At 46.3% G+C, this 14,268-nt stretch overlaps 4 protein-coding genes across 4 annotated transcripts in view; 1 reads left to right on the forward strand and 3 right to left on the reverse strand.

The window, feature by feature from the left end:
• Positions 1 to 14,268, reverse strand: part of LOC128450900 (E3 ubiquitin-protein ligase TRIM35) — a 454,970-nt gene that overhangs the window by 38,384 nt on the left and 402,318 nt on the right. The window lies entirely within an intron of this gene.
• im:7136021 (uncharacterized) lies at positions 189 to 3,446 on the reverse strand. The gene is made up of 4 exons (XM_053434731.1): positions 2,759 to 3,446; positions 1,855 to 2,058; positions 1,476 to 1,686; positions 189 to 1,391 (listed from the first exon to the last, which is right to left on the reverse strand). The coding sequence occupies exons 1-4, from the start codon at positions 3,444 to 3,446 to the stop codon at positions 1,139 to 1,141; spliced, it is 1,356 nt and encodes a 451-aa protein (XP_053290706.1). The 3' UTR covers positions 189 to 1,138.
• Positions 4,839 to 7,200, reverse strand: yipf6 (Yip1 domain family, member 6). The gene is made up of 2 exons (XM_053434676.1): positions 6,676 to 7,200; positions 4,839 to 6,001 (listed from the first exon to the last, which is right to left on the reverse strand). Exons 1-2 carry the CDS (start codon positions 7,012 to 7,014, stop codon positions 5,654 to 5,656), a joined length of 687 nt encoding a protein of 228 aa, XP_053290651.1. The 5' UTR covers positions 7,015 to 7,200; the 3' UTR covers positions 4,839 to 5,653.
• Positions 7,616 to 11,787, forward strand: snapc1b (small nuclear RNA activating complex, polypeptide 1b). Its single transcript, XM_053434673.1, has 11 exons — positions 7,616 to 7,711; positions 8,166 to 8,301; positions 8,482 to 8,638; positions 8,724 to 8,864; positions 8,951 to 9,055; positions 9,136 to 9,282; positions 9,663 to 9,716; positions 10,006 to 10,068; positions 10,193 to 10,331; positions 10,838 to 10,909; positions 11,049 to 11,787. The coding sequence occupies exons 1-11, from the start codon at positions 7,693 to 7,695 to the stop codon at positions 11,084 to 11,086; spliced, it is 1,071 nt and encodes a 356-aa protein (XP_053290648.1). The 5' UTR covers positions 7,616 to 7,692; the 3' UTR covers positions 11,087 to 11,787.

The following is a 14,268-nucleotide window of genomic DNA, read 5'->3' on the forward strand; positions in this document are numbered from 1 at the left end:
TTTAATCAAACACCATAATACCTTCATGATCTGAGTCCCTTTTATAAACAAACATTTCTCTGGTCATATGGAAGATGTTCAGTTTAACGTGAAACTGACAAAGTTCAAACAGAAATAAAGATTCCTTTCCTTGTGCTAAATAAATAACAGAATTTAAGAATAACTGCACATGTAAATAATACACAATATTATATCATATTTATATATTTTATTTTCAGCATACACACAGTTCTACTTAATGTTGTGACATGATAAACGGACCAATGAAATTATACAATAAATATTCATTCTTTCTGTAAATTGTGATAAAATAAGAAAAAAATAGAAATGACATCTCACACAACACAAACATTGGATGCTTCTGAAAACAACATCATGTGACATGATAGAATAAAGTAGTTGGATTGAAATGAATTAAATTAAATGATTGAATGAGTCATTTAAGTTTAACTTTAGACTTTGTGTTTCTGTGTTTGTTCTGATCTGGGCTTTACTTTGAGAAACAACATGATGTAACTATGATAGTGCATTTATTCACCAAAGGAAATAATTAGTTCATATAATTGTGACAAATACTGATGAAGCTGCATCAACACATAATATTTATGACGCACAATAAGGCTGTGATCCGCTGAAATGATGATTCAGATCAGACTGAAACAGCAGCTGACTTTAACACCTGATTATTCACACGTTGATGATGAACTGATGGAGCTAAATGAATGTTGGTTAGTTTGCTAACAACTGGATCTGTTGTGGAACCAATTAGAAAACCCAGTCCCGGCTCCCGGCCTCGTTTGGTTCCTGCTGGTCTGAGTCGTCCCTCCGTTCTCTGGATCTCCTCCTCGATCAAACTTCACTTTGCTGGTTTGCCCAGATCTCATTAATCCCCAGAGGGCTTCATTTCATGATGTTTTGAGGCCCAGGTTTGCTCTAATCTTCAGTTCCATTGATTATCACATGATTCTAACATCTGACGACTTTCATTAAGTCTCATTCGTCTTCAAACCTTTTCCTTCAGAAGAAAACAGGCCCCCCCGTCTGTCCTCATCGACAGACCGACTCCTTCGTCCCCGACTCCGTCCTCCTCTCGCTTCAGGAGAATAAAAACTGATTTCCCAGTTTTCCCTCCTGCTCCTCAGTCCCCCTCCCACACACAGTCACACTCTCGTAGAGGGTTCCTCTGGCGCATGGTGGTGATCACGGTGATCCGGTTCTCCGACAGCTCGCGCAGCTGGTCGATCAGCTCCTGCACGCAGGGGCTGGGCCAGGGGTGACCGTTCAGGTAGTCTCTGAGGATGTAGGAGCGCTCCACCAGCAGCTCCAGCTGCACCAGGTGTCGCAGCCGGTGGAGGCTCAGCAGGTCTTTCTCTGGTTCTCGGCGGAAGAACCTGAGAACACAAGAAGCAAGAAAACAAGATCAAACAACAATCTGTCCTCTGAGCGGTCGGCTGGCCGGATCCTGTGAAACTCACCGTATCCGGAGCGTCCGCAGCTGAGGGAACAACATGGGGATCCGTCTGCAGAGGCTGCCGCTGGACCGGTTCTGCTCGATGTCCAGGTGCTCGAGCGCCGGCACCTTCGGAGCGATGGAGTCCATGTCCTTCAGAGTGATGGCCACACGCAGCATCAGCCTGGTCACGCTGGACGGGATGGTGGTCGTATATGTGGCGAGAGAATTACCACCTGACACGACAACACACAAAACTGTCAAATCAAAGTTCTGCAGAACAAACACAGAGAGAGAAATCCTGGTTCTGGTCCCTGCACCACAGAATAAGAAAATAATAACAGAACAATCACACATTAGTTGGTAGAAGGATGATCACAGCTGTCAATCAGACTCAAACCCACCGATGATCTTCAGAGTCTCCAGCTGCTGCAGTGGACTGAGCCAGGAGGTCAGGCGGCACTGGATCCCCTCTCTGATGTACCGGTAGCGAACCGTCAGCGACCGGAGCGAGGTCAGGCTCCTCAGGGCGTTCTCTGGCAGGAGGGTTTCTGGGTAATCCACCAGCTCCAGACTGGTGAGCGCCGGGCCGCCATACCGGCTCGTTCCTGTCAGACCCAAGAGGAGGAAGAAGAGGAAGAAGAGGACGAAGAGGACGAAGAGGTTTGTTTAACAACTGTGTGGAGTTTTTTTAGTGCTTTAATTAAAACAGTGGGGATGTGAACTTTGCAACGGGCATTTTGAAAGGTTCTATAACTGCTCTGTTTGTTGGCGAGTCGTGGATCAAGATGGTGGATCCTGATCGGGGACTAAGATCACAAGATGTCTCCTCACATCTTCTACCCTCACTAACTCCTGACCTTTTAAACATGATGATACAAACTGGTTCTTCTCATGTAGTAACTCCTGTTGTGTTGTTGTGTTCAGTTCCATCAGAACCTGTGTGTGTCCTGGGATCCTCACATGTGACTCTGGTGTTATTTCCCCGGTTATAAAGGTAAAACGTGTAGTTCCACTCTAAGAGACAAACTGATGTGTGAATATAGGCTGTTCTTATTAATTGGATTGATTGATTGACAGGTCTTTGGAACCAGACCTGCTAAACTTTAAATTAAAAGGTGGATTGATTGAAAGAGTTTTTATTTGTAGGTCTGGAAGAAATAAATCAGGTAAGTAATCGATGAATTGATTGATTGACAGGTCTTTGGCTGGAGTTAAGGTAAGTAATTGATTAATTGATTGATTGATTGCAAAGGGAACCAATCAATCAGCTAGGTAAGGAGCGGGGCCGACAGGTGCCAGCTGTACCTGGCTCAAGGGGACTCAGGTAATCGTCGGGCAGCGGCTCCGGAGGCTCCCCCCTCATCCCCCACGACAGGTGCCGCAGCTTGCTGAGGTTCCGCAGCAGCCGGTGGAAAACCCCGCAGGGCACCGGGCGCACGGTGTCCAGCCCGTAGCCCTCCCCCTGCTGGTGGAAGAGCAGGTAGCGCAGGTTGACCAGGTGACACACGGTGCTGATGAACTGCTCCGTGCATGGCAGCCGCACGTTGCACACGCTCAGGTGCGTGAGTCGCTCCCGCAGCTGCTCGCTCACGCCCCGGCCGAGCATCGCTTCCTCCCAGGCGGCGTTCCGCACCCCGAGGTCCCTCAGCTCCGGGAACCGGGCCAGGTGGTCCAGGTACCGCTCCCTGTACAGCCGGCCCCCGTCCACGAACACGATGGCGGTGAGCGACGGGAGGAACCGGACCAGCCGCCGCCACTCTTTGCGCCGCAGGTGTCGCACCGACACCCGGGTGAGCTTGCGGTGGCGCAGCGTGTCCCAGAAGCCGTAGGTGTAGCGCCGCAGGTCGGACAGAACCACCGTGTGGTCCCGCCACAGGGAGCCGTGGTCGATGAGCCTCCGGAGGCAGCGGCAGCAGCGGCGGACCGTGCTCTTCTCCTCCTGGCTCAGGAAGCTGAACACGTAAACCCACACCTCCGGGGGCAGGTGCTCCATCTGGGACCGGGCTGAGGGCACCGCGGGCCGGGCAGCAGCGGGAGGTCGCACCTCCTCAGGGGCCGAGGAGCAGCGGGAGGTCGCACCTCCTCAGGGGCAGAGGAGCAGCGGGAGGTCGCACCTCCTCAGGGAATGAGGAGCAGCAGGAGGTCGCACCTCCTCAGGGGCCGAGGAGCAGCGGGAGGTCGCACCGCCTCAGGGGCAGAGGAGCAGCGGGAGGTCGCACCTCCTCAGGGAATGAGGAGCAGCGGGTGGTCGCACCTCCTCAGGGGCCGAGGAGCAGCGGGAGGTCGCACCTCCTCAGGGGCCGAGGAGCAGCGGGAGGTCGCACCTCCTCAGGGGCCGAGGAGCAGCGGGAGGTCGCACCTCCTCAGGGGCCGAGGAGCAGCGGGAGGTCGCACCTCCTCAGGGGCAGAGGAGCAGCGGGAGGTCGCACCTCCTCAGGGGCCGAGGAGCAGCAGGAGGTCGCACCTCCTCAGGATCGAGGTTCAAACCGTAAATCAAGATTCAAACCCAACGCGGCGATCAGCTGTTCAAGGTCCCGATGTTTACATGCACGAGCCGACTGGGCAGAAGCTGTCGCGCCGTGATGACGTCAAATGTTGTTGTCAAGTTTATAAAAAAGAAATCTTACATAATGTTCACTTTTAGACAAATTAAACAAACATATAAATGACACAACATATATTCAACCGAGTTATAATAAACAGCTTTCATATTATAATAACATTATATATGTATACATGTCGAATACTAATAATATTAAAGTGAACTGTATACATCAGTTCCACAAAAAAAACGAAATGTTATTGTGCTGTTCCTGAAAAAAAAGGAAAAATAATATATATATATACTATATATATATATATATATATAGATATAGATTGATTGCACTTTTGTCCACTAGGTGGCAGTGTTGTGCTGCTCAGCTTGAGCTAATGTGATCTGACCAGAATATTAATGATTATTACCATAATTACCATTATTTATATCTTCTATCGTTCTCTCTATCAATCAATCTGTGTATCTTCCTAAATTGTTATGTTTTTGAGAATAGATTAATTAAATTTGTATTAATTTCACATTCATGTATATTTGTCTTTGTTTACAATATGTGAATGATTTTTGTGAAGATCGGTGAAAGCTAACTGAGGCTTTTCCTTAGGTGGCGCTGTTGAGCCATTTTGCCACGCCTATTTTAAATTACTCTAGAATACAGTTACTTTTGGGGATTTTGAATTTCCTGCAAACTTTGGTAAGAAGTTTAGAATGTTGAGTCCCTGAAAAAAGATGAATAAAAATCCTTCGACATACCATAGGGCCTCCCACTGTAGGTGCTCGGGCCCTAATAACAGGAATGTTGCTGCCACAGAATGATTGATGCACTCTGAATGATTTATTAATTCTGTTAAATCAGTGTTTTTTTATTTAAACGAGTTGCATTTGTACGTTAATTCATACAGAAAGTAAAATGTCTGATTTAGTCCGAGAGCTGAGCCTGAAAAATAAAAAAACATTCAATCACTGCAAATCAAATGTATTTTAATCATTTTTCTTTGATGAAAATTAATACCCATAAATTAAAATACATGACCAGACAGTGTTAGTAATTTAAGAAGAGAAATGACAGGTTCTCTGAAACTGAGCAGGGGTCAAAGGTTAACGATCGACGGGCAGGTTAATCGACCTATCACAGCCCAGAGGTTCCCTCAGCGTGTGAACACGTCCGCTCACCAACAGTCTGCGAGGGGACGTAGAGACAGACATCGTGAAGGTCGAGACATTTGAGACGTCATCTGTCGTCTCACGAAAAGAAAAATCATCCCTAAGAAAAAACTTCAACAAAAATGCAAAAGAGCGAAATGAGACGAGAGCTGCGTCAAAGTGTCAGAGCCCCAGAGCGACCGAGGGGAGGAGACAAATGAAGGTTGCTCTGGAACTCTAACATTCATAAAGCATTTCTATATACAAGCTTATGGACCTTTTTTTAAATTCTACACAGCTCTAGGAGACAAACTGGAAGAATCTGAACATTTTCATCAGCTTTTTCAAACTCTGTCTGCAGCGCGGCGGTGACTCAGCATAAACCCCCCCCCGCTGCTTCCCAAGGAATTCCTCTAATGTCCCATGAGTCAAAAAGCTGGAGATCAGGAACACGTCACGTCAGTTCAGATCCGAGTGTTCGTCTTCGTCTTCCTCCTCCTCCTCTACTGCGAGGGCGAGAAGGTCAGGATCATCCACCCGATCACGAAGTAGAAGAGGAACACCGGGTACACCACCAGCGCCTTGCGGTTGGCCGGCTGGCTGTCGCCGAGGAAGGCCGTGGAGGCGAAGGTGGACCAGCCGAAGGAGGCCGTCACCACCACCAGCCGCACGGCGAAGCTCACGGTCCCCGAGCCGCCGATCAGCACGATGCGGCACACGGCCATGGCCACGGTCAGAGGCATGATGCAGTAGCCCAGCACGCACAGGCTCTGGAAGAAGGAGATGGTGCCGCCCAGCAGCTTGGAGTTCAGGGTGATGATGATGGAGCCGAACCAGATGATGACGAAGACCTGGACACGGGAGAACATCACAACATGAGAACATGGAGTCAGCTGCGTTATTCATAACCCTGATATTTAACAGAATCATATGTTTATGCTGCTGATCACGAGTCGGGTCGAAGGAGCAGTGACGTCAGAACCTTCAGTCCTTCACCCTGAGTTCAGCTCCGTCTTCAGACCTGAACCTGGGCTTCAGGGGGTCTGGACTCTCAGGGACCGGACTCTGAGGGACCGGACTCTCAGGGACCAGACTCTCAGGGACCGGACTCTGAGGGCCCCGGATTCTGAGGGACCGGACTCTGAGGGTCTCTGACCCCAGCAAGACTTCACTTTATGATCACGTGTATTTTGGGGTTGTAGGTAACTCTCTTGTGAACAGATCTAAATCACGCCCGGTGAGAATCTTTCTAGATTTAGTACAAATGCTCATTAGACAGATGAGCTGATTAGACTCCAGAGGTCAAAGGTCACACTGACTTCGTGAATCTGGAAAACACAAATCTAGATTGAAACTGCACTGGTTAAACTGGTTTGCAGAGGCTTACAACCCCAGTAGTTCGATGGTTTGAAGGAAAATGAAGTTGAGAACCACTTGTTCGTGCACGCCCCCCCCCCCCCCCCCCCCACACACACACACATGAACCTGCACCCAGACCCATGTGGACAAGAGACGGGTCCCGCACCTCAGCGAACTGCGGCCCCCCCTGGTCGTCGGAGTCGGCCGCCCCCCCCTGCAGCAGCAGCGCCAGGGTGACGCAGAGCAGCAGCGGGCCCCACAGGTCCCAGTCCCGCAGCAGGGCCGAGCTCCGCTTCGGGTACAGGACGTGGATGAACTTGTTGCCCACCGCCCGCAGGTCCCGCAGGATGGTCTCCTTCACCGGCTCGTCCAGCGTCGAGTACTCGTCGTCCCTCCTGGAGGAGCCGACGGGGACGGAGATGTCCCCCTCCACCGAGATGTCCCCCGAGATGGACACGTCTGACAGGCCGGCGAACGGCCGGCTGGCGTCGTCCGCCGCCGCCATCTTAACCGCGCAGGGAGGCTTAGCACACGGGGACTAGTTCCGCTGGAGCCGGAGACACCGACACAACCGGACAGACGTTAAATGGGACAGACGCGGAATCGACCCCACGGTTCTGTACCACTGATTCAGATCCGGTTCATCCGGTTAGCCTCCTCCACGTCAGCCGAGCTTTGTTTACTTCCGCAAGACGTCATCAGGTACATCCGGGTGGAGCGTTCACTTACACCTGCTCAAGTCGGAAATTTGATACACGTATAAAAGGACATTTTCTTAACTCGTCTGTTTTCTTTTAAGTATAATAATGAAAGTAATAATAATAATAATAAACCTTATATAGCAGCCTGCTTTGACAGCAAAGCAAGAAAAGTAAATATAAGGGAAATAATGAGCAGGATGTCACACGGAGAAAATCACGTTCAGGGGGTCGGAAACAAATTAAATTAATACACATAGAGCTGTGTAACATCAAAACATGAAAGAGTGACATCATTAATTAAAATGATATGATATTAAATATCATTTCATTTTAAACTCATTATTTACTGTCAGGTGTCCACGGCGTAATAACTACGGTCCTTGAAGGCATCATTAACGCTGTCGATGACGCATTACAAGTGCGACGCTCGTTGTGTTTACGTCTATTTACGTTCACCGGCTCCAGAGTAGCACGTTTTCACAATGATACGTTCAAAACGTGGTGGGTTTGTGTGTCTGTGTTATTTTAACAGTCTGTGAGGTTGTGTAGGATCCACTTGTGACCTGTGTGTGTCTGTGTTGTGTTCTCTCAGACTGTGTAGGATTCACTTGTGACCTGTGTGTGTCTGTGTTGTGTTCTCTCAGGCTGTGTAGGATTCACTTGTGACCTGTGTGTGTCTGTGTTGTGTTCTCTCAGGTTGTGTAGGATCCACTTGTGACCTGTGTGTGTCTGTGTTGTGTTCTCTCAGGTTGTGTAGGATCCACTTGTGACCTGTGTGTGTCTGTGTTGTGTTCTCTCAGGTTGTGTAGGATCCACTTGTGACCTGTGTGTGTCTGTGTTGTGTTCTCTTAGGTTGTGTAGGATCCACTTGTGACCTGTGTGTGTCTGTGTTGTGTCTCTCAGGGGAGATGGATTAACTTGTGACCTGTGTGTGTGTCTGTGTTGTGTCTCTCAGGGGAGACGGACCCCTACAGGAAGCAGCTGAAGTCAGATTGTGAGTCGCTGCTCGGCCGATTCCAGAAAACTGAGTCCGTCCGATTCCAGGTTTTCTCTGAAATCTGGAGGGAATCGAACTTCACACACATTTTCTAGTAAGTTTAACACAAAACATCACAACTTATATTTGTCTAATAGCCACTTATCAATATTAATTGTCAATATAAATGATATTTTATATGACATTGTGAACCTCCGGGCCGGACGTGAGAGTGTTTCCTCTGGTTCAATCCGGTTTGTGGGTATCGAACCCGTGTGGTTTCTCTCTTGTGCAGCGGCGCCGTGAAGCACGAGAAGCGAGCGTTCAGCCGGCGGGTTCTGGATCTGGCCTACAGCTACTTCCTGCCGCCGCTCACCTTCCAGATCCGGGTCGGGGGTCTGTACCTGCTCTACAGTCTGTACCGGTGTCAGACCGCCTCGCCCCCGGAGCAGGTCAGCACCTCTCCGTCCACCGGAGCTTTAGATGAATGAGGTCGAACCTGAAACACAGTGAACCATGAAGTTCTTCTGGCTGCAGATCCGCGTGGCGCTGAAGGACTGGGACGAGGTGAAGAAGTTTGAGAAAGACGCGGCGGACGCTCAGCACCTGGACGCCGTCTACATCCTGCGGCAGCTGAGGTTCCTCAAGGCGTTCCACTTCACCGCCATGCCAACGCTGGTGAGCCGCCCGCCTTCAGTCGAGTGTTTGTTTTCTCTCCTTCCTCTGTCTTCATCCCCCCCTTCCTCCTCTCCCTCTCGTCCCAGCTCGCCTACAAGAAGAAGAGGAAGACGGAGAAGTCGGACTTGTCCGAGGAGTTCGTTGAGCGAGCGTCTCGTCCTCAGGAGCTGATCAACGGAGACCTGCTGGAGGTGAGAGAGGAGAGACGCTCGATTCCAGCTTCAACTCGGAGGAACAGGTAAACTGATGAATCCTTGTGTCTCTTCTGCAGGAGCTGTCCAACATCCACGAGCTCTACGAGAAGATGAAGACGTCCGTCTCTTTGCCGTCGGAAAAGTCCGTGAACATGATCCACAGAAGCTTCGTCCCTCAGCTGCGCGGCTCGGTCCTGGATTTCCACAAGTGGCAGCAGAACAAGGTGAGAACCTCCTCAGGGTTCTCCTCAAATGAAACCGAGTGTTTGAATCTAACAAGTTCCAATGAGGAGCAGATCAGCAAACTTCAGTGCTACACAATAAAACTGTGGAAGGCTTCTCTCTCCAGTCAAGAAGAAATAAATATGAGTGTAAAAATATATAATCATGTAAAGAGAAAGTGTGAAAACATCAATAACAGTCGTAGCAGCAGGAATAAGAAAAGTGATTTTGAGGTAAAAGCAATGTCTTCCTCATGAACCTCTGAGGCCACCGTAGATCTATTTTTAAACTTCCTCTTTGATGAATCTTCATCTTTGTGACCATGAACCTGTAGAAAACCTGTTTCTCTCTGTTCCCCCCCGATGCCCTCTGGTGGCGTCAGGATGAAACAGACCTGGATGAAGACTGTGGGGAGGGAACCTCGTCTCAGCAGGAGGTGACGGACACGACTTTAAACTTTACTGAACTCAAGATATCACTTAAAGTTTGATTCAAGTATATTTGTTGTCCTCTGTGTGTCGTAAAACTCTCTTTGTGTGTCAGGATTCTTCACGTGTGTGTGTTAATTTACAGATTCAGTTGCTTTTTTACACGTCATCATAATTGGAACTAGATCGTACATAACTTTCAAACCTCACTGTTTTTCTTCTGCCTTTTTGTAAGTTGTGATAATAACCACAACAGAGAGCGGTGCTGTTGTGTGACTTCCTGTTGTGTGTCCACAGTGCTCCAACAGAGCCGGCCTCATCGCCTCCATCAAATCGAAAGCTTACGGAGAGGCCGCCGAGGTTTGCTTTTATTTCTTCTATTCACGTTTTCTTTAAAGTTGAACAGTTGGTGAAGATGCTCTTTAACTTCCTGTTTAAAAACTTGTGTGTTTGTGTGTGTGTGATTTTGTATTTGTGATCTCAGGCGTCCAAGTCGCGTCGGCACCGGCAGGTGGAGGTGGATCCGACCAGCAACGAGTCCGGCCCGTCCAACGCACCGGGTCGGTCCAGGAAAACCAAACCGTCATTCAAAGCCAGAACCAAGGAGAAATTCCACTTCTCAGGTAAACTCCTCCCCCTTCTCAGGTAAACTCCTCCCATTTCTTCAAGCTGAGCTGTGGGACGAAGGAGGAGTTTGTGTGTTTTGAAAAGTGTGACATCATTATTCATCATGTGATATAACTGCAGCTTGTTCACTTTGAATAACATTTATTTCCTGGAGATTTACTCTCAAACTCTGTCCCATAAGGAAGACCGGTCCCCACAGTGTCACTGTATAAACACATGTACTGTGTTATTTCTATCATCAATTTATACATTTTTCATGACTTTTTTGTTCATTTGATTCATTATTCTGTGAATTTACAATCATTTAAAACAGAAAAGTAACTTTCACCTCACAAACACATTAATCCCAATTTCCTTTTTTATATAAAGCTCAAAAAAACAAATTTCCACATTCACACAATCACATCAAGTTCTATAGAACAACATGTTGTCACAGATCCACACAACACTTTAATTAAAAGTTGTCTAATGGACTGAAGGATGTTTCTGATCTTCTTGTCAGGTGACCAGTTGAAAGCTTCCTCATCGACCACTATGATCAGTCATCTCACCAGTCTGGACCCAGTGGCTGCAGGTAGACAGCTGTCACTCAAACCCATCATGTTTCTGTGTCCTCTGTTCAAAACTCACCAGTTATATCGATAATATTCCTTTAATCTCATTTGTAGTTTCTTCCATCTGATGATGTTTTTCTTTTTGTTTTACTTTTTCAGAAAATGTAAAATATTTTAAAAGATTCCCGTCGAAATGAAGGAGAATCGACCGGAGACACTGAAGAGAGATTTTATTTAAGAACACACTTGAAAATGATTTTACATTTAAATGTTTTTTACTTTTTCTGTTTTAATGGTTTTTCAATGACACACAAACTGGTCTGAGGGAGGAAAACTTCTCATGTTGCAGAAAGTGAAGAAAATAAGAACAGAAATGTGTTCGTTTTTAAAATCAAAAGGTTTGTGGAAAATACACTGTTCATGTTCAGTTTTATTTCTGGTGTAAAATGTTTTATTACATTTCAGTATTTTGTATAAAAAAACATTTCTAACAGTATTTTGTTCACTGGATGTTCTCATCTCATCATCCCATCGTCATCCGCTTATCCGGGGTCGGGTCGCGGGGGGAGCAGCTCAAGCAGGGGGCCCCAGACTTCCCTTTCCCGGGCCACATTGACCAGCTCTGACGGGGGGATCCCGAGGCGTTCCCAGGCCAGTGTTGAGATATAATCTCTCCACCTAGTCCTGGGTCTTCCCCGAGGTCTCCTCCCCACTGGACGTGCCTGAAACACCTCCCAAGGGAGGCGCCCAGTGGGCATCCTTACCAGATGCCCGAAACCACCTCAGCTGACTCCTTTCTAAGTAAAGGAGCAGCGGCTCTAATCCGAGTCCCTCACGGATGACTGAGCTTCTCACCCTACTCTGGATGTTTGACAAACTAAATGGAGTCAAGAACTTATGATGGTTCTGATTTCTGTGAGATATTTTCAAAGTTATTTTCATGAGATGTTTTCAGCGGAAATGTTGTTTCTTGGAAACGACAAATCTGAAACGAGACTGTGGCCCCGAACATTACGTAAAGGTTTGATTTCATAAACATATTTCATACTGTACATTTTCTATGTTTCTGTGAACATTTGTTCTTCTATGGAGAGTTTTTATATCAAATAACTACAAAGCAAACGATGATAAGAACGACTTTGAGAAAATAGAAATTAACGTGTACACTGATTTTCTTCGTTTGGTTCATGTCCAATCTACTAACATGGAGGAGTTAGAGTTTTTGACCTGTACTGCAGCCAGTGAATTTGAGTTCTTTTGATATATTATATGAATACTTTTTTAAATATTTGTTTATTAGCATCAAGTCACGTGATCCACTGACTCTAAACCGCTGCTGAATTGTTTTATTACTCTAGATATACAGGATACATTTTTATGGATATTAGTATTTTAAAATTTTATATAAATATATATATATTTTTTAATATCTTGTTTTTGTCAATAGCTTCCGTGTCACGTGACGCACTGACTCATAACCAACGATCATTATATTATTACTCCAGATAAACAGGTCACATCTCTTTATTTGATATTAGTGTTTATTTGATTTCCTATGAATTTTGATAATTTAACATATCTTGTTTTTGTCAACAACTTCCGTGTCACGTGTCTCCAAACCACCACGTGACTGTTTTTATAAACCAGACAAACACTGAATCCAGTAAAAATAAAAGTGAGTTTCACGTGAATTCAATATCTTGAGATCACAAAGTGTAAAATCTGAGGAGGTGACGGTTTGAAATCATCTCTCCGAGAGAACGGGTCTGCGCGGTGCACACAGTGTGCATGTGTCCCACGGTCCGTGAAGGCGTCCTGGCTCTCGGTTCTGCGGCTGTGGACGCGGAGCGGCGGCCCGCTGCACCTCAGTGCCGCGCATCACTCTCCCGGAGCCGCAGTGACGAGGAGCCGGAGTCATGGCCCCGGACAGTAAGTACCTGCTCCTCACGGGGCTTCATGCTGCCACAGGTTCGATGCCCCGTCTCCTCCTGCCTCCTGTAGCGAGCAGGACGAGGAGGCCTCTTCATCCTCATCCTCCTCCTCATCCTCCTCTTCCTCCTCCTCTTCACCTAACGCTCTCCTGTATCCGTCAGATTTCTGCTGTTGAACGTCTCTTGTGATAGAAACACAACGAAGCTGCTCCAGGATCAGCTGATCATGTTCGGTCTATTTTTACATCTCCTGCACCACAACAACACTTTCTGATCCAGGAGCTGCTCTTCATCACTTCATCCTGTTTCAGCTCAGCGGCCGCGAATATAGAGTTTGATGATCATAACATTTGTGTTTCATTAGAATAACTTCCGTGAAGATGAATTCATATAATCAAGTGTTTGATCGGTGGGGAAAAGCTGCAGCTCGTTTATGAGCTAAATATTAAATATTAAATGTGTCTGTTAGAGAAGATCAGTTTGTTTTAATAGAGCGACTCAGCAGCTGCAGGATTTGCTCCTCGTTGTGAAATGAGAAAGTATTTCTAACAGAATTATCACTGAACCAGGAACGTGTCAAGAGACTTCAGGGTCCCAGAGAAATGTGACCTGGGGCCCCTACAACCCCCCCCCCCCCCCTCCTCCAAGAAAGACACTGATACCAAACTACCTTCAAATGACATTAACTGATAAAGTACTAACTGTAAATACTCTTCAATAATAGTAAAGTACAAACCTCCACCACCACAAAAGTTGAAGTTTCTTCTGTCGTCTCATGAAGTTTTATCAACATCTTGGTTTTACTTGTTTTTCAGTCGTTACTGACAATAAGTAAATTATCATTTTTATTCAGATGTAATATTATTTGTGTAACGGCTGCTGCAGGCCCTGGCAGTATTTACTTTAGCACTGTTCATATTCTGGGTTGATTTCTAATTTAATTTAATTATATTTTAATACATATTTTTACTCTGTACTGTTTCTCCGGCAGAACGTGTCGGAAAAATCTTGAATTCTTGACACAAATTGCTGCAATTTAACTCTAAACATGTTTTTTCAGGTCAAACTGAAAAGTATCATAAACAGAACTTCATATCATGATTTGAGTGTTCGACAATAATTTAAGAACATTAGAGAACATAAGATAAAATAATAATAAACTTCCAAAGCTAATATCCTGTCATCTTACTCCAGCAGCAAATATAAACCGTCTCTGACAAGTGGTTTAAATTATTATAATAATAGAATTAATTTCTAAGTTGACGATGAGAGTATTGAGTGTGCACCGATTGGCTGCAGCTTCTGAGACTGACTTTTAAAAATGCATTTTTATAAAATGGCTTTCAACTCATAACCTTTTGTTTTTTTTACTTTATCCATCTTCTTGCATTAACGTGTTTATAATCGTGATTGCACCTCAATTACTTTCTGTTTTTAAAAGTCCTACG

Source organism: Pleuronectes platessa, chromosome 11, assembly GCF_947347685.1.
Source record: "Pleuronectes platessa chromosome 11, fPlePla1.1, whole genome shotgun sequence".
NCBI classification, from domain to species: Eukaryota; Metazoa; Chordata; class Actinopteri; order Pleuronectiformes; family Pleuronectidae; genus Pleuronectes; species Pleuronectes platessa.